Source organism: Vipera berus, assembly GCF_964194415.1.
Source record: "Vipera berus genome assembly, chromosome: 3".
NCBI classification, from domain to species: domain Eukaryota; kingdom Metazoa; phylum Chordata; class Lepidosauria; order Squamata; family Viperidae; genus Vipera; species Vipera berus.
Window position 1 is genome coordinate 81055485 of NC_138204.1, and position 18852 is coordinate 81074336.

Consider the following 18852-nt stretch of genomic DNA (forward strand, 5'->3'; position numbering starts at 1 on the left):
TTATCTTTAAGCCAGTGTTTCTCAAACTCAGCCACCTGAAAATGTGCCGACTTCAACTCCCAGAATTCCCCAGCTAGCAATGTTGGCTGGGGAGTTCTGGGAGTTGAAGTCTGCACATCTTCAAGTGGCCGAGGTTGAGAAACACTGCTTTAACTCATTACCGCTGTAACAAGCTTCGCCCTATGGAATCAACTGCCAACGGAACTCCGGACTGCCCCTGACCTTCGTTCATTTCGCCGGGACCTAAAAACCTGGCTCTTTGAGCTATCTGGTCTGGACTGAGGGGTTTTAATGTTTTTAAATTGTGATTTTAATTTTTTTGCGGCTAGACTTAATTTTATTTTATTTTAATTTTATATTGTATTGTTTTTAAGTTTTGCCTTGCAAACCGCCCTGAGTCCTTTGGGAGTAGGGCAGTATTGTTGTTGTTGTTGTTAGTTGCGAAGTCGTGTCCGACCCATTGCGACCCTATGGACAATGTTCCTCCAGGCCTTCCTGTCCTCTACCATCTTCTGGAGTCCATCTAGGCTCCAGGGCAGTATATAAACCGAATTAATAAATAAAATAAATAAATAATATAAGGGACAAGTCTTCCTTAAGTTTATTTCCCTGTACCTGTGAAAATAGTCTCTTGAACAGTTGTCTGTGTATTCACCTGTAGGATTACTCCCACCTGTAAAGAGGTCTTTTAACCCTGAACTCTGCATAGAAACTCTAGGGCAGAGGTGTCATCTTGAATTAAGACAAGAAGATTCAGGAGAACATGAACAGCCCATTCATGCATAAAGCCTGCTCATTCCCACTTCATAAAAACTGCTAAAAAATCAGGATGGGTGAGTTTCATAAGACATCAAGGATTATAGTTCACCTTTCCTAAACAACAAAGTTCAGCTTAAAGCTGGATTCATTATCTTAATAATAATAAAAAAACCATGTACTTCTATCTGTGGGCAACTTGCAAAGTTTAACAGTTGTGGAGTTTTTTACCTACTCATGTGAGAAAGAAAACCAAGTTAAAGTAAGTTTATGAAAAGCTTACATAAAGTGTATTCTGTCTCACTTGGAAACATAGGAAGATACTGTCTACAAATCAAATTATTGCTTCAGAATTGTGAGAAAGGAAACCAAGGAGGATAATGATGCTGTGTACCAGCACACAATTTGTTTATATTCTGGTTTATTAACCACAAGTCATAGATTCAAGTGTTTTATGAATATAAAGTTTAGATTGAAGGAATAAAAGCCAGAACTGACAGTTGTCTTGCAATAAAGTGGAATAATAGAGTTAAATCGAAGTGGAATAGTCCATGGAATAGTCTTTGAACTATACTATAAGAAGATATTGTCAGTGGAAATGATTGGACACTCACTGTTGCTCATGATAGAACCCAAACTTTGCATTTAGAAGAAATATGATTCTCTTTAGTAACTCAGAGCTTGAAAAATTCTGCCTGAAAACCTGGAGAGATGCTATTAATTGCTAACAAAACTGAAACTATAATTTGATTTGTACACAATATCTTCCTATGTTTCCAAGTGAGGCAAAATTTACTTTATGTAAGTTTTTCATCAACTTACTTTAATTTGCTTCCAGGTATCCTGTATGAGCAAGACACGTCTTTATCTTTTATGATAGGTTCCAGCACTAGTCTGGGCTCAGAAACTGAATAGGGTTGGGTCTAGTTATCAGCTGGATGGGAGATCACTAGGAAATGCCAGGGCCATAAGATAGATTAGGAAGTTCAAAAACATCTTGGAGGAACACAGTGACAAATCACTTCGCTATGGCGGAATAGAAAATGGTTGCATTTTGGTCCAACTAGGAACTGAGTTCAATTTGAGAGTGTCTTTCTATGAGAACTGTAATATCAATAAATCCATAGAGTATTTGAAATATATTCCACAATGTGAGGGGGGATAGCATGAGGATTCTTAAGCAGAATTAGTACTAAGAGATCGAGTGCCTTTTGCTTCTCTGTTTTTTTCTAGCAGATGCAGCTTCTCTTACGCAATCATCCAACTTCAGAACATGCAATGCCAGTGCAGCAGAACTGTTAACCATTGACTTTAAAAAAATAATTTAAATTTAGGAATCACATAATAAAATGCAACATTTTTCTCATGTAACTGTAAATTCTGATTTTTTAAAAAAGTACCTTTGATCCATCTTTTCCTTGAACACCATCTTCTCCTGGTGGTCCTCGAATACCCTAGGTTTCAGAAGAAATATATTAAAATGTTACTACCAAAAATCTTGTGTATTCAAACCCAAGCAAGAGTTGTTGTTAGCTGCGAAGTTGTGTCCGACCCATCGCGACCCTATGGACAACGTTCCTCCAGGCCTTCCAAAGCAAGAGTACATTATCTCAACAAAACAGCAAATAGATCAGATTAAAAGAGTCACGGATACAGCAGTTTTATCATTGGTGCTTGAAAACACATACAGGACCAGTACACAAGGACTTGCAGACTAAGAGCAGATATTGTTATTGTCACAGATTTGTCTTTTTTTTTTAACCTTGGCCCCTCTGGCCCTTCCAAATATACAGAAATGCTGAAATCCATGCATTTTGAAATGATTTGTGATTAACTTTTATTCTCGATTTAAATGTGATTCTGCTTTAATACTGAAGGACACAGCAGTTGTCACAAACAAGAAGTTGTCTGAAAGTGATATAAAACAAGCTGCACTGAACAAATAACCAGAATGAACACCGCATGTCAGGGAGATGTCGATTTAAGCTTCCTGATATTGGAGTGAATGCGTGTACAGGGAAGCACAGGAAGATAAACTTGAAGATCAACTTTTAAAGAAGGGCTTAACAGGCACTAAATAAATGGTGCATTTCTTTAGCACTGTCTCACTTTTAAATGCATTTGACTTTAAAGGGAGTATCTTCACTGGCAAGCAGAATATTCCTTTTACTTTTCTAAAGCAGTTTAGCATTCTGGAGTGGATTAGTTTTTATGACAATAAATGTCAGCCTTTTATATTTTATATGTTTTTAGTATATTTTATAAGAAACATGATAATATTTTTATGGAACCTATGACTATAAATATAAATCTCTCTCTCTTTCTCTCATATATTCATATATAAAGGTAAAGGTAAAGGTTCCCCCGCACATGCGTGCTAGTCGTTTCCAACTCTAGCAGCCGGTGCTCATCTCCGTTTCAAAGCCGAAGAGCCAGCGCTTGTCCGAGGACGTCTCCGTGGCCATGTGGCCGGCATGACTAGACACCAAAGGCATACAGAATGCTGTTACCTTCCCACTGTAGTGGTCCCTATTTTTCTACTTGCATTTTTACATGCTTTCGAACTGCTAGGTTGGCAGAAGCTGGGACGAGTAACAGGCACTCACTCTGCTACATGGCACTCGGGATTCGACCTGCCAAACTGCCGACCTTCTGATCGACAAGCTCAGCGTCCTAACCCACTGAGCCACCGCGTCCCTTATATTCATATATAGATACAGTATATATAGATATACTCAATATCTCTCATTTGGCTTCTGTTATTCTTGCAATGGATAGTTGTTATGTGGTACCCGTAAACTCAGTTCACATTAGAATATCATAATATTGTCCTCACTAAAAATGTAATTGTTTTGTCCTTCTGAAAAAGATAACAGATTAATACACTAAACATTTTGAAGTAAAGATTCATGAGCTTGCAACCTCTTGGGATTTAAATCTGAAGTTTTGAGATGTTCTAGAATCTAGACAAACTTGGAAATGGCTATGGGATTGGATGCTTACCCATTCATAGCATCACTGCTATCGTTATGTAATTTTTTAGAAGCCACCAATTTATCAGACATCTGGTGTGCTCTCTAGACCTCCCTCTTGGAGGATGATCTGTTCTACTCTTGCTTACCTTTCCAATTTTCTGAGCAGATAGCATATTTCAAAATAAAATATTCTTCCTAATATTACGTCCAAATGAGCAAACACAATTTTCCAATTGGCAACTGTTATTTGACTTTGTATAGGAATACATAAGCATGCTAGGAAAAAATTACAAAAATATAAATAAGATAGCTGCCAACCCCAAGTGTCCATCTGAAACCTAGGCTACCTCTGGGTTACTGCTTGAATTAGTGTTTTGACTTCAAGTTGTGATCTATTCTTTGAGTACTAGTGATTTCCTCAGTAATTGCAAATGTATATGCAGAACAAAGTTACAGACTGCTACAGGAAACTGACTATCATGTTCAACATGAAAAATTTACTTCAGAAAAAAATATGCTGCAGCTCTTGTAATTCAGATTATCTTGATCTATTGTCGTTTTATATCCATCACAGACCTAGGTGCTATTGTTTCAGAGTGAAAGACACAAAATAATAGAAGTTACAAGATGGCAGATTTTGATTGATTGTTACGAGAAATAGCAGCAATAGCAGTCCAAGAGTGGAACCAATTAACGAGAAAAGTGATCCTCTCCCTTTCATGAATGAGTTTAAATCATGGTTAGTTAGCCAGAAGCCTGGAATACTTTAACTTAGTTTGAATACTAAGTTAAAGAATCCTGTCCAACTCTTTGATCCTACATTAATAGAAGTTTATAAATCTTTAAGTTACATAATTAAAAACATATTCTGTCTCATGAGAAGAAGTGCTAGGGGTGACAGGATAGCAGTGTTCTAATATTTGAGGGGCTGCCACAAAGCACCTGAAGACAAAACAAGGAACAATGGATGGAAACTAATCAAGGAGAAAACCAAGCTAGAACTAAGAAATTTCCTGACAATGAAAACAATCAGCGAGTGGAATTGCTAGAGTCCAGACGTTGTGGGTGCTTTACAATTGGAGTTTTTAAAAAAGAGATTGGATAGCCACTTGTCTGAAATGGTATAGGGCAGGGGTAGGCAACCTTGGCTCTTTTATGACTCGTGGACTTCAACTTCCAGAATTCCTGAGCCAGTCAAGCATGACTGGCTCAGGAATTCTGGGAATTGAAGTCCACGACTCATAAAAGAGCCAAGGTTGCCTACCCCTGGTATAGGGTCTCCTGCTTGAGCAGGAAGTTGGATTAGAAGACCTCCAAGGTCCCTTTCAACTCTGTTATTCTTTCTTTCCATACCTTTAAAAATTTCTTTAATCAAATGTGATGCTGATATTTTCCAGGTATTAGCAAAGACGTTTTTTCATCTCTCATCTGCTTTCCTAATTTACATAGCCCTTTTGCATTCGCAATATAATTTTGTCCCTAGTAACAAAAATCTTCAGTACTTACTCTTACACCTTGTTCACCTGGTGCTCCAATATTGCCAACTGGTCCAGAATCTCCCTGTTACATGCAACAGAAATACATCACACCGAGTGATCAACATATTCTGATCAACAGAGCAAAACACTAAGTTTGCTACAATAGATATCTAAAGTTTGCTCTTTATAAAACAAACTCATTTCTCAAGCATGAATTACTCTTTATATTTTTCATCATAAATAAAGTGTAAATAGAAAGGCAGACATTACAAGAATAATAATGCAGTTTTCTGCAAATACAAATGCCGACTATATTCTTAACTAAGCCAAACACATTCTAGTCAATCACATAATGATATAATATGAAGCTTCTTTACACAGCCCTATGAACTAATTAATATAGCAGAGTTGAAATGAATGCTTACATAGTGGCTTCGTATTCCTTGATGACTGAACTCTATGTTTGCAGAGATGAAGCAATGAGAGGAACAAGAACATTTGCTAGTTCCTGAAGACCAACACTTGGATCCTTCCTTCCTTCCTTCCATTCTTGTGAAGCTTGGAGTGCCTATACTAATTCCAGAAAGACTAACTCTAGCTACACTCCATTCGTTGACTGGAAGAAGAAGCTTGGACAGCTAGAGTAGTGGGCAGCTATGAGTGTGATTTAAAAAAGACTTGGACTTATCTTCTCTGAATCCATATTTTCTGTTTTCACCAGGCTTCCTGTATATCTGTACCTGTCTAAGTGTGACTCCTATGATGGGTCTTTGGTCTTCATTACTCAAACTAGATAACATCATCAATGCACCAATGACCCCTACCTTATTTTAGATTCCATTTCCCCATCCCTGTTTTATAACCTTATTTATTCTATGGATAGGATAGGAATTTGAAAATGTTGTAACCTGGTTCCACATGTTGCGATCTGCATTAAAAATAGCTAAATTTAACCATGGAATATTTTTTTAAAAGGCTTAAATTTTCCTGGATTGGTGGGTTTTTTTTGTTTGTTTGTTTGTTTGATATGAGCAACAGTTCACTTTTAGGATAGATCCCCTATATGCATATAAATAGAACCTTGTTTGATGTTTATAAAACCTTTTGCTAAAATTACGATTGTTTCTTAATGCATGTTCCATTATAATTAACATTTAATTCAATTCAAAATGTATATTCTGATGCTGGGACTTAGGTTTAGTATGCTGGAAATTATGTTTAGTAAAGGTATTTCTGTTATTTATTATTATTACGCATTCCATCTTCCTACCCCATCCCCACTTCTCTCTTTGTGGGGAAACTACGAGCTAAGCTGGAAGGAGGGGTCAAGTGGGGGTCTAGCTTGGAATCACTGCACAACTGTTAAGAGGCATAAGCTTGAATCCCTTGAATTCCAGGATACATGAAGCTTTATCTGGTCGTTCCCAGAGAAGGCAAGCAATCTATGAGATTCTTGTTACATAGGTGGTAGGTAATAAAGTTACTGACTATAGCTATTCATGACTGGCTCTGATTGCTTGCACCTGACAATATCAATTGTACTAATACAGGATATTAGCCTCGTTTCTTTTCAGGAAAACCTCTACTGGTACATAGGCTCACATAATTTATAATATTTGTCATGATTCATACATGAAGGATGCAGTAATGACAACATCGCTGAATGTTGGACCAATTTAACCAAAATGTCATAGCCAGTTTCAGACAGAATGCTTCTAGTGGAAATAATATTTCATGTATAGACACGAAATATCCCAGGGTATGTGTAGAGAAGTGACTGCCTGTTTTCCTCATCCTTCAAACTGCACCCCAACAAAATTGCTCCAACAATCACCTTTGTGCCTGGTTCTCCGTGTGGTCCTGGCTCTCCCTCTGGGCCAGGTGATCCCTATATTGAAAACATAAATGAAGTTATCCATTCTCCAGCACTAAATGCTTTCCAATATGACGAAACTCACTAGGAACTTCACAAGACTTTTTTAAAAAAGGTCTTATTGGTGTGATTATTAGTGAGATACTTGTGGTATAACATCCTATTCTGCTATGGTGCAATATCCGATTTTTAAAGACCTCTATACTTTCTATATGAAGCAGTATCTGTCAGTTTTGCTTGGCTGTATAATTTGGTGAAGTAAAGGACTCACCTCAAAGCCAGCTTCACCTACAGGACCAGCTTCACCTTGTTCTCCCCTTGGTCCCTGGTTATCAAACAAAAATTATGTGAGCATTACATTCTTATTGTGGGGAAAAAACACTTTTACACCTATACTTATAACATCAGCTGGCCAGTTTTTTTTGAAGCATTTTTCTCACAGCTGGATATTTCCTTTATCCAGATTCTGTTAGCTTCCGAGAGTAGAATAATTTAATACGGTCCGTACTCTTAAAGAGGATTTGCTGCAATGGTCCAATCATCATGCCATGGAATATTTCTCAAGGCTTCTTACTTGACGTAACATTACATCTGAACCCTCAAAACACGTAGTTCCACATTCAGTAACAGGCTCGTAGCACAGGTTTAGAGACATGGCATAACTGTATTACAGAGAAGAATGTAGCTGAATACATGCGGAAGTTCCACTCTCACATAACTCAATCTGTCTGCATATCTCTATGAGGTAGGGTTTAAATTCGAGGCTTTCCTCCTGTCCTCCTCCTGCAGATTGGGTGGTATCCATTCAGTGATGATTTCATAATTCTATATCATCCACACCTTGTCTTGCCAACTTCCTTCATTCTTTACACCATTCATAGAAAGGATATAACTTTGGGGATTTATGGACATCTGCTCTACAGTACAAGAAATAATTAAGGATAAGAACTGCCTCATGGGAAAGAAATTCTTAGATTGGAAAAGAATGAATGGCAATTGAAGTCTTTTAATATTCTAAAAGAAGAAAAAATAGTACAAACCTGGTTTCAGTATGGGCAGTTACAGGCCAGAAGGATAGAAGATCAGAAAATTGGCATTTCAATATCAAATGGGAATTTGGTAAAGCAAATTAGAAATCAAAGTCGAGCGCATATAAGAAGAATATATAATGCATTGATAGAAATTGACTCAGAAGCGGAACTGGTTAAGGATTGTATGATAAAATGGGCCCAGAATTTTCAAGAACCAATAATAATGGACACTTGGGAGAAAATATGGGTTAGGAATGTTAAATTTACACAGGCACAAAACTTAAGGGAGAATTTTTACAAAATGTTTTATAGATGGCATTTAAATCCCAAAAAATTAGCATGTATGTATCCAAATTGTCAGCCAAAATGTTGGAGATGTGGTTGTGATGGTGCAACGTATTATCATGTATGGTGGACTTGTAAAAAAGTTAAAGCTTTTTGGATCAAAATTTGGTGGAACATGCAGAAGATCTTTAAGAAAAAGATAAGATTTTCACCACAATTGTTTTTGTTGGGTATTATTACTGACTGTACTGCTATAGAAACTAAATTGATGCTGAACTTAATAACAGCTGCAAGACTTTTGGTAGCGCAATACTGAAAGAAGGAGGATCTGCCTACTATAGAAGAATGGACTTTGAAAGTTTCGAACCTGGCAGAAATGGCTAAAATCTCGGCATATGTGAAAGATCACTCGCAACAAAGATATATAGTGGAATGGAGAAGATGGATTGATTATATTCAGAATAAATATGGGACTACAAAGTATCATTTAGCATATGAATAGTTATTAGTTATTATAACTAGAGGATATATTATTTATCTTTTCTATGGCTAAGGAGAGTTAAAGTGCAATAGGATTTAAAGAGTAATTATAGTATTCTAATTATATTAGAATATTTTAGAGTAAGATTGTATGATGTAATACCCTGTATTCAGCTCTGGGAAGTCGGGGGGGGGTGTTGGGAAGGGAGGGAAGGGGAGGGGGGTGGGGGAGATGGGGTATATGTTCTAAAAATGTATTTTAAAACTTTTCAATAAAAAAAAAGAACTGCCTTGTGGGAAGGCTCTCAGATAAGTTTTCAGAAGCCCATGGAAGGTGTAGAGATTGCAAAAAAAAAACAAACCTCTTATCATATTTGATAGAGTAGCCTCACCATGAAAGTTGATGTCTACTAAACTCGGGGTTTCTGGCAGTGCCTTGAAATTTCCAGCTTTGGAGTCCACAACACTGTCTCTGATACCGCTTATATCAGCAAAATCAGGAACTCTGCTAGATAGCTGGTGCCAATTTCTACCTGACCTTCTCTGGGATCAAAAGCTAAGCAGGCTCAGGCTTGGCTGGTTCTTGGATTGGGGGCTATCAGGGCATACTAAGACAGAGGTCCCCAACCTTTTGGGCACCAGGGACCAGTGCCATGGAGAAAGGTTTTTCCGCAGACCAGAGGGGGTGTGGTTTTGAATACTGCCTGCATCCTGAGGATGTTGCTTTGCTTGTCTGTGCGGCCCGCTTGCTGGCATGCTGCGGACTGGTGCCGGTCCATGGACTGGAGGTTTGTGAACCCCTGTACTAGGACACTGTCTGGATTTTTAAAAAAATTGCAAAGACAACAAAGGCATTTAGTATCCCCAAAACTGGTGACTGCAGGCATGGACACATCTCTGTTGTCACCAGGAGCTGACCTTGATTTAAAGGAGGCTACCTTTAGTTCAGGGGTCTTCAAACTTGGCCCTTTTATGACTTGTGGACTTCAACTCCCAGAATTCCTCAGCCAGGCACGCTAGCTGAGGAATTCTGGGAGTTGATGTCCACAAGTCATAAAAGGGCCAAGTTTGAAGACTCCTGCTTTAGTTTAATGTATTGATTTTATTTCAAATTTCATACTATTTTTGCTTCATGCTCTGTAATTTCAACCAGTTTTTGTTAAATCCATATGAAAGAGGCCAAATCTTGGTTTTGTTTTAATGGATGAATTAAATAAATTCTGACAGTACATTCTTTGATTTTTAATGGAGAAAAATAAAACATTCCACAGTAGGGCAAATGAAAGTGGCACAGAATTCTGAATCTGGTATTGGTTTATATCTGTAAGTTTGAAAAATAGATTTTTTATTTTAACATATTTATTATGCTCAGTCAAACAAAATTATTTGAATTATCAGATACAATATACAGATGCCCAATTATACTACAGTACTGACATATAATGAAATATGTTTGCATTTTTAAATTTTTTCAGTAGCTTTTTTCATGTTTACAGCCAAAAAAAAATCATGTGTAATAATTGCCAACAGGCATTCTTGTGAAGCTAATGAGCCAAAGACCAATCCTTGACTATTCCCAATGGTAAAAATTAGTAATACACAAGAATTTTTATATAAAAATCAGTGGAGACAAATTGCACATTTTTGTTAGTCCTCTAATTTCTCTTAGATTGGTTTGAACAATTAGCAGACAGTACTTGCCACCTGCCACCAACAATTTATAGCCTTTTTTTCTAGACTAGGAAATTTAGATGCTTCAAACACTGCTTATTTTGTCATAAAGACTGTTGTGCAAGTTGTCACTCAATTTACATCAGTGATTTTCAAACTTGGCAACATTAAGATGTATGGACTATAACTCACAGAATTGGCAGTTGAAGTCCATACATCTTAAAGTTGCCTATTTTGGAAAAGATACTGATTTAAATAATCAACTGAAAGTCAAATGTATTTATATTAACTGGGAGGTGGGTTACGTACTCAGAAAAACAATTTACTTTCTATTCAGCTTCAAAGATCTAATAAAGAAGTTACACCAACTATCTGAGACTAAATTAAATATACAATCACACCAGCTAAGTATAAGAAACCTGAGACACTCTAGATTAAATACTTAACTGATCTTGGAGAGTGTATATTTGTGAACTGGTCAAATTGCAGCATAGAGGATATGTTTGATATAAATGTACTACAGTTGGATAATCTCTTGGGAATTAAAAAAAATGCCTCATGTAGGTTCTTTATAAATACTATCTGAAACGATGAGGTAAAAGCTTAACAGAAAAGGCCAGAAAAGGATTTTTTTAAAAAGTGAATGCAAGGCATCCTCTCTCAAGATAACAACTTTTCAGGCTTTCATGGATATGTTTAAGAGGACAATCTTCCATCTTAAAGAAATGACAAAAAATACTTTATTCTATAGAACATAAAGACTTATAAAGAGCCACACAGTTTCAGCCTAAAAATAATGCTTCTTCTTTAATATATCTTTAATTACAACAGAATAAGGCACATGTTTACAAGAAATTATATTTCACATTTCAAATGAAAGGAAATGAAATCAACTTACTGGTGCACCCGAAGGACCTCTATCTCCTGTACTTCCAGGAAGGCCAGGCAAACCCTAAAAACACAAAATCAAAACCAAAAAGCTACTTAAATCTTACCTCAAAACTTCATAAATTGACCAAAATGCAATTTCATAAAACATCTTCAATGACACTGAACTCCGGATGGCCCCCGACCTTCGCTCCTTCCGGCGTGATCTAAAAACCTATCTATTCGAACAAGCCGGCCTGGCCTGATGGATTTGGGTTTTAAATTATTTATCTAATGTATTCTTATTTTATTACCCTGTACACCGCCCTGAGTCCTCCAGGAGAAGGGCGGTATATAAATCAAATAAATGAATGAATGAATGAATGAATGAATGAATGAATGAATGAATGAATCCAATAATTTTGTTTCTACTATAAAAGGACTTGTGGCTGGTCACTGACTAGCTGATTTATGAATTAGTAAATTCTTTGTTTTGGTGAGCGGTATCCTAAATCATCTTTGAAAAATTAAGATATACAAACTAAAGATAAAATCCTCTATTTATCTGTGAAGTAAACTATTATATGAAGACATACTATAAATATATATGAAGAATGACAAATAACTGCTATAGTCTGGATGGCCTTCCTGTAGGGTCATTTAGGGACGGGAAACAAAAGAATAGTCAAACTTTTTGAAGCTGCCTTTTCATGTAACAAATCAGAAAATAAACCACTGACAACAAAAAAGCAACTGACTTTTACAGCTTAGCAACATTAAGATGTGCTTTGAAAAAAATATTCCATGTGTTCCATTTCTTGTATATGGCAGACATTCAAAGTATTATTTTTAGTGTCCTTGAACACTGATTCATGTAAGATGTCCTATGGTTACAGTAGGTACAATACTATCCTCCAGAAGCATGGCTAGCTACATTGTAGAGGAAATGAGTGTGTTTTTAATTATGGTAGGAAACTATCAAATTATATATAAGGCATTCCCAGTAGTAGTGTTCCAACTCTGCAGTGCTGGACCCAGGGAGATCTGCTGATGTCTGCTTAATGCCATTTTGTTGTGGCCTGTCAGCAGCCGGAGGACTCCGCAGCCAAGTCAGAGGAGGAAGCACAGGAGTGGGTGTTGGGCCCAGGGTCAGGGCCATCTGAAAGCTCCGATGGGGATGAAGGAATGGAGCTGTCGCAGTCAGGGAGAGAGGCGGAGCCTGGGCCCCAGGTGGAAAGGCTGAGACCTTCATGCCTTGAGGCAAGTGAGTCAGGGGAGGAGGATCACATGGGGCTAGTGATCAATGCGCGGGTGCGGAAGAGGCTGAGGAGAGAACAGCGAGAGGCTATGGGCCGGTCTTTGGGGCGGAAGAGCCACCACTGCTAACAGAGCCCCACCCTCAGCTGTGGATAAAAGGCAGGGGCGGAGACGAATAGGTGTGGCAGACAACTATTTGTCTCCCTGCCGGTCAGGCACTTCTAGTTGGAACTCCTGACTCTTATTTGGAAACTTGCCGGAGTTTCCTCGGATCCTGTGGTGCCAGGAGTCGGAGCACCTTCTAAGCCTGTGCATGTGTCTTATGTTGAAAGAGAGCCAACTTGCCTGAAGGACTCTTGTTGCAAGCATGGTGAGAGACTAAGGTTAACTCTGGGTGTTTGGGAGGCCCATGCAGGGAAAAAGGGAGCAAGCTCCATTGTTTGGAGGCAACTAAAGATTTTAACAGTCGGCTGTGTGAAACTGCTGGCGTTCCTGAATAAAAGAGACCTTGGAGATTTATTGGTGCGTCTGTTGTGTTTGGGGACCCGGGTCAGAACACATTTCGACACTAAGCAAAGACCTTTTCATTCATTCAGGTATTTCAAATAAATCAGAACACGTTTATTTTTTCAATGCTGTCAAATTATTCTAGCTGGCATTTGATATTTTTATGACAGACTTACTTTTTTTCTTACTTTTTGCAGCATGCTTTTAGCTTTTTTGTCTAATTTGGGAAAATTTAGGTTTTCTTGGCAAGGTTTTCAGAGGCCATTTGCCATTGCTTCCTTCCTAAGGGTTAGAGTAAGAGATTGGCTCAAGTTCACCGAGCCAGTTCCATATCTAAGGCAGGACTAGAACTCATGGTCACCTGGTTTCTAGCCTGATGTCTTAACTACTATGCCAAAGTGACTCTATATAAACTTCATTTTAGGGATTTGCTTGGAAATATGTATACAAGACTTTGTTCTTGGATTGCAAATGCTGCCTTGTTTGCAGTATGGACTGAAATAAATTTTGCATAAAATTCTATGGAAATAGAACTAAAAACATCCCTCTCTACTGCCATAGTTTGGATTGTAGCATAGTGGTGTATCCGCAATTCAATAAAACTGCAAAACCTTTCAAGGGTTTCTCTAGAATATGCATATGGCTGTAACAAAAGAATAGTTAATGAAGCTATTGTCTTTTTCCAAGTTCATGTTGCTGCTTCCAAGCCCTGACTCCATCTGCTCCCACATGCTCTTACACCTTACTATATGTTCTGAAGCCCATCTTTCAAAAAGTATGTACAATCCACTATTGCTACTTTTTCTCTGGTAAAGGAAAAAAAATTGTGTCTTATGCAATTGCTGTACAAGTAACAGGTCAGCACAGATCACTTTCAGATGTATGTTCAGGACATGTATCAAATATTGAGGTGTATTTAATGCTTTAGTATCATTCAGAGATACTGTATATTCAAGGTGCTGGTGATGACCTATAAAGCCCTAAATGGCTTGGGTCCGGGATATCTGAGGGAACACCTGCTGCTGGCGTCAAGTTCCCTTTGTCCAGTGCGCTCCCACAGGGAGGGTCTTCTCAGGGTGCCACCGGTAAGAGATTGCCGGCGGACGACACCCAGGGATAGGGCCTTCTCAGTGGGGGCGCCTGCCCTTTGGAACCAGCTGCCAGTGGACCTGAGGACTGCCCCCGACCTCCGTTCATTCCGCCGGGACCTGAAGACCTGGCTCTTCGAGCTCTCTGGCCCAGGCTGAGAATTAATCTTAATTTTAACTGGGGTTTTATTTATGCAGGGACAAATATAATTTTTTTTAAAAAATTTGTTTTTAACTTTTGTATCTTGGTTTTTTAATTACCCTGTAAACCGCCCTGAGTCCTCCGGGAAAGGGCGGTATATAAATGTAATAAAATAAAAATAAATATCTCTTTTTACTTTTTAAAAAATAGCTATAACTTGGCTTGCTTACGAAAGTATGGTTGTATAAGACTGAAAAATTCAGTTTAATCATTTAATTTACACTGTTATTGACTGATTTTGTCTTTACATGTTTTATTTTCTACAAATAAAAGAAATAAAAAGTTGTTGTACTACAGGAAATTTATCATCTCATCAACCAAAGGAAGCAGTTCAACAAGCTCTCTGTTCTCTAATGCAGATATTAATGTCACCTGAGCCAGTGCATTATTGTCCTTGCATTTAAGAACTATTTTGGAGAATTTACCCTCTATGTATAATAGCTACAGTGATCTCATAAATTATATTACATAAATACCTTCATATATGTTACCTCCCGTCGATAGGGCTCGCAACTTCGGCTCAATTCACGGCTCAATTTCGAAGACCATATAGGAGCCGTGACCAGGGGGGCTTTTGCCCAGCTTCGTCTGGTGCGCCAGTTGCGGCCCTATCTGGACCGAGATGCCCTACGCACAGTCACCCATGCGCTCGTCACCTCCCGGCTAGACTACTGCAACGCTCTTTACATGGGGCTGCCCTTGAGGACCACGCGGAGGCTTCAACTGGTGCAGAATGCAGCCGCGCGAGTTGTTATGGGAGTTTCCCGATACTCCCGTGTAACACCTCTTCTCCGTGAGCTGCATTGGCTTCCTGTTGCCCTCCGGGTGAGATTCAAGGTGCTGGTAATGACCTATAAAGCTCTAAATGGCTTGGGTCCAGATTATCTAAGGGAACACCTGCTGCTGGCATCAACTTCCCATCGTCCTGTGCGCTCCCACAGGGAGGGCCTTCTCAGGGTGCCGGCGGTTAAGGAGTGCCGGCGGGTGATCCCCAGGGGGAGGGCATTCTCTGTGGGCGCGCCTGCCCTTTGGAATGATTTACCGGTGGAACTTCGGACCGCCCCCGATCTGCGTTCATTTCGCCGGGACCTGAAAACCTGGTTTTTTGATCTATCAGGCCTGGACCGAAGGGGTTTTAGCTTTTAATATTGTTTTAATTGTTGGGCTTAATTAATTTAATCTATTTTAATTTTATACTATGTTTATATTGTATTTTATGCTGCCCTGTAAACTGCCCTGAGTCCTTCGGGAATAGGGCGGTATAAAAATTTAATTAAATAAAAAATAAATAAATAAATATTATTGATAACAATAATGTCTGCCATCATTGCCAATGTCTTTTAATATAGATTTTAAAACTTAGATAGGAAATGTGACTTTGGGCTGCACTGTTTCCTAGTCTTTGCCAAAGCTTAACTAACCAATGGGAGAAAAGACACTCCAATTATTATATCAAAGCTAAATTCTGATTTGGGTGCTACCTGTAGATACTTTAAACACCTCCCCTGTAATACCTTAAAGTGGTTATTTTCAAAGATCAGGAAAGTGATTCCAATTGGACCTGGAGCTATGGGGAAGGAACAAGTGCTATGCTCACTCTTCTCCCCAGTTTTCCATTTATTTTAAATTAAAAGAGAAACAATAAAACCTGTAACACTTGACCGGATACAATTCCTACATTTTTGCAGAAATTCTTTTGAATTTTATTAGAAACATCATTTTTTAAATTTATTTACACTAGCAGAATAAAAGTGTAACATAATGTTCATATGGTCTACCTGGCCAGGGAAGTTAGTTTTAGCCCCAAACAACCCTATGGTTATTTGACTGAGAACTAGACTAGCTTCTAACAGAGGTACTCTTCATTTAGTGACCACAACTGGGACTGACAATTTGGTCATTAAACAAATCGGTTGTTTTGAAATGAAATTATGACTGTGCTCATGATCTTCAGCTTTCATGACTTAGAGACCTGCAAAAGTTGTAAATGCGAGGATTGTTACTAAATGTTTCTAAATACGGCAGTCATTAAACAAGGTTTACTTTTATTTGCAGGGTATTTTAGACCCCAACTCATGTTAGGTGACCTCAGCTATAAACTCAATGTATTATGTTAGAAGCAGAATGGAATTATAAAAAAATAAATCATGCCCCTAGGCATGAAGAACTTACTGGTGCTCCTGGACTGCCTGTTTCTCCAGGAATTCCAGCTTTCCCCTGTGCAAACACAAAGGAGGCAATGTGTCTATTTCAAAAATACCGTCAGAATTGATGCCTTAAATATGAATGCTAAAAATTGCCACGTACAATGAGTCCAAGAATGCCTTTTTTCCCGGCGTCACCAGCTTCTCCCTGGGAAAAATAAGCAAAAGGGATCTTTTAATGTACACTGTATTTAAACATAGAACAATTTTTCTCCTAAATTCCAAATTATGGACATTTTTGTCAGCTGACAATGAGTTCAGCTTTTATCTTAGTCTGGATGATGCAATGAAAACACTATAAGACACTAAGGAAGAAATGGCATAAGATGTAACACAAAGACAAAAAGTTGAGTTCCAAACAGCAGAAAGGTTACATGGTACTGTACTTCATGCATCTAACAGCACCATGGATCATTTTCTGGGGCAAAGGTAAAAAAATCACGTTTACCTTAATACCTTCTGTCCCTTGCTCTCCCAGAGGACCATCTTGGCCTCGTGGTCCCTGACATATTAAAACAAAAAACAGTCAGGAATGATGCAACTGTTCATGTCTATGCATCCAAGGATTCCTAAGACAAAATTCTAGCACAAAATCTGCTATGATAATTCACAGAAATCAATTGGATTCAAATGAGTATATTTAGTAATTGTTTTTCCTATCACTTATTACATTTTTTCCCCCACACATTCACAGAATCCATTGGGGATTAAAAAAAATTGTAGGAGATAAAGAAAAAACAACGTCCATCTGAAAACATCCCCAGTCACCATCTTTGTATCAAAAGAAATGAGAAATCTGTCTCTGCAATTTTTGCCAACCCCTACTATTCCCCTTTTTTCTTGTCCATTATTTTTCTACTTGAGCCATGGGCACAATCACCTTAAGATCTACCCTTCAGGCTAGAAATTGCTAGACTGCAATTCGCTTCTAGAAATTCACAATTATTTCTTCAAGCTATTTCTCAGATCTTTTGTTTTTCCAATAAGTACACCCCAATGGGATTGATTTTCCACAGCCTTAAATACCTTAACTCTGTAAGGGAATAGAGATATGTCATACATAAATGATCAATTTGGAAGTGAAATAATCTCATTCTTATTTCTCACTCCTTTAAAGAATACAGGAGAATAAAAACTAAAGGCAGGAGAAAGAAGAAAGGGGGGAAAAAAGACAAGCCTGTTTTTTGTGCATCCTATAAAATGATGCCATAATGTCTAGAGACATTTCAGGAGATTTTTTAAAGAATGGGGTCAGAAACTAGTAGCTATAATTTAATTAGCAATGTTTGCTGATATAAATGGATTATTTACAAAAAATTTAAAGGAGAAATGAAAGGTGTGAAAGGTAATATTTTGGAAGACTGACAGGATGAATGGGATAAACAAGAATCACCTGATGCAGAAATACTAGAAAATAAATTCTGGATTGTAAGACATATATGATGGTCAAAATGGAAATACCACTAATAAACAAAGTGAATATTTGGGTAATTTTACTGAATTTAAAAATGAGGGTTGTTAAAAACTTGAAGCAACCTTTGAGACAGGAGAAAGAAAAAAAATTGAAGGGAGATCAATTTCTATGAGAACATCTAAATGAATTAAGGACTAAGATTGTTAGAAGCATAAAAAAGGAATATAAAGTTGATTGATTTGATCAGGATTAAAATAAGACTTATCTTTATAAAATTCTGTGACTTCTTTGTGCTGACATCGGGATAGAAAGGTTATTTACTCATGGATTTGTAAATGGATAAGAGACAAGTTATAGGAAGATATGAACCATGTATGAAATCATTTAGAATGAAGAAATGATAAGTTTGCTTATACTTGTTGTAATGAAGATCAGAACTCACTTACTTAAATCTTGTTTCCACCTTTTTCCCTTTCTTTTCTTTGCACTTTTTTCTTCCTTTTTCATACGCACACATACACATACACAAACAAACAAACATAATGTGTACTTTAGGGGTCATAAACACTACGTACTCTTTGACCTTTAGTACCCTGTGGTCCAGGAGGTCCTCGTGCTCCTGGAGGGCCCTAAGTAATAAATAAGAATTAAATACATTTTTTATCATAGAGCAGAAGCCTATTTTTACAAATTATATTTTGTTACCAACTTTCCTCCCAAAAGCTCAAGACCAGAAAACTGTCACCCATTTTTCTCCTTATTGC

General features: G+C 37.8%; 1 protein-coding gene across 1 annotated transcript in view; it reads right to left on the minus strand.

The window, feature by feature from the left end:
* The window catches only part of COL24A1 (collagen type XXIV alpha 1 chain), a gene marked incomplete at its 5' end in the record, with an annotated part of 153334 nt that overhangs the window by 45100 nt on the left and 89382 nt on the right, over positions 1-18852 (minus strand). Inside the window, 9 exons of the mRNA XM_081325373.1 lie at positions 2157-2210; positions 5238-5291; positions 7044-7097; positions 7354-7407; positions 11448-11501; positions 16643-16687; positions 16778-16822; positions 17123-17176; positions 18664-18717. Coding sequence (XP_081181499.1) covers positions 2157-2210; positions 5238-5291; positions 7044-7097; positions 7354-7407; positions 11448-11501; positions 16643-16687; positions 16778-16822; positions 17123-17176; positions 18664-18717 — 468 coding nt within the window. The remainder of the gene's footprint in view (positions 1-2156; positions 2211-5237; positions 5292-7043; positions 7098-7353; positions 7408-11447; positions 11502-16642; positions 16688-16777; positions 16823-17122; positions 17177-18663; positions 18718-18852) is intronic.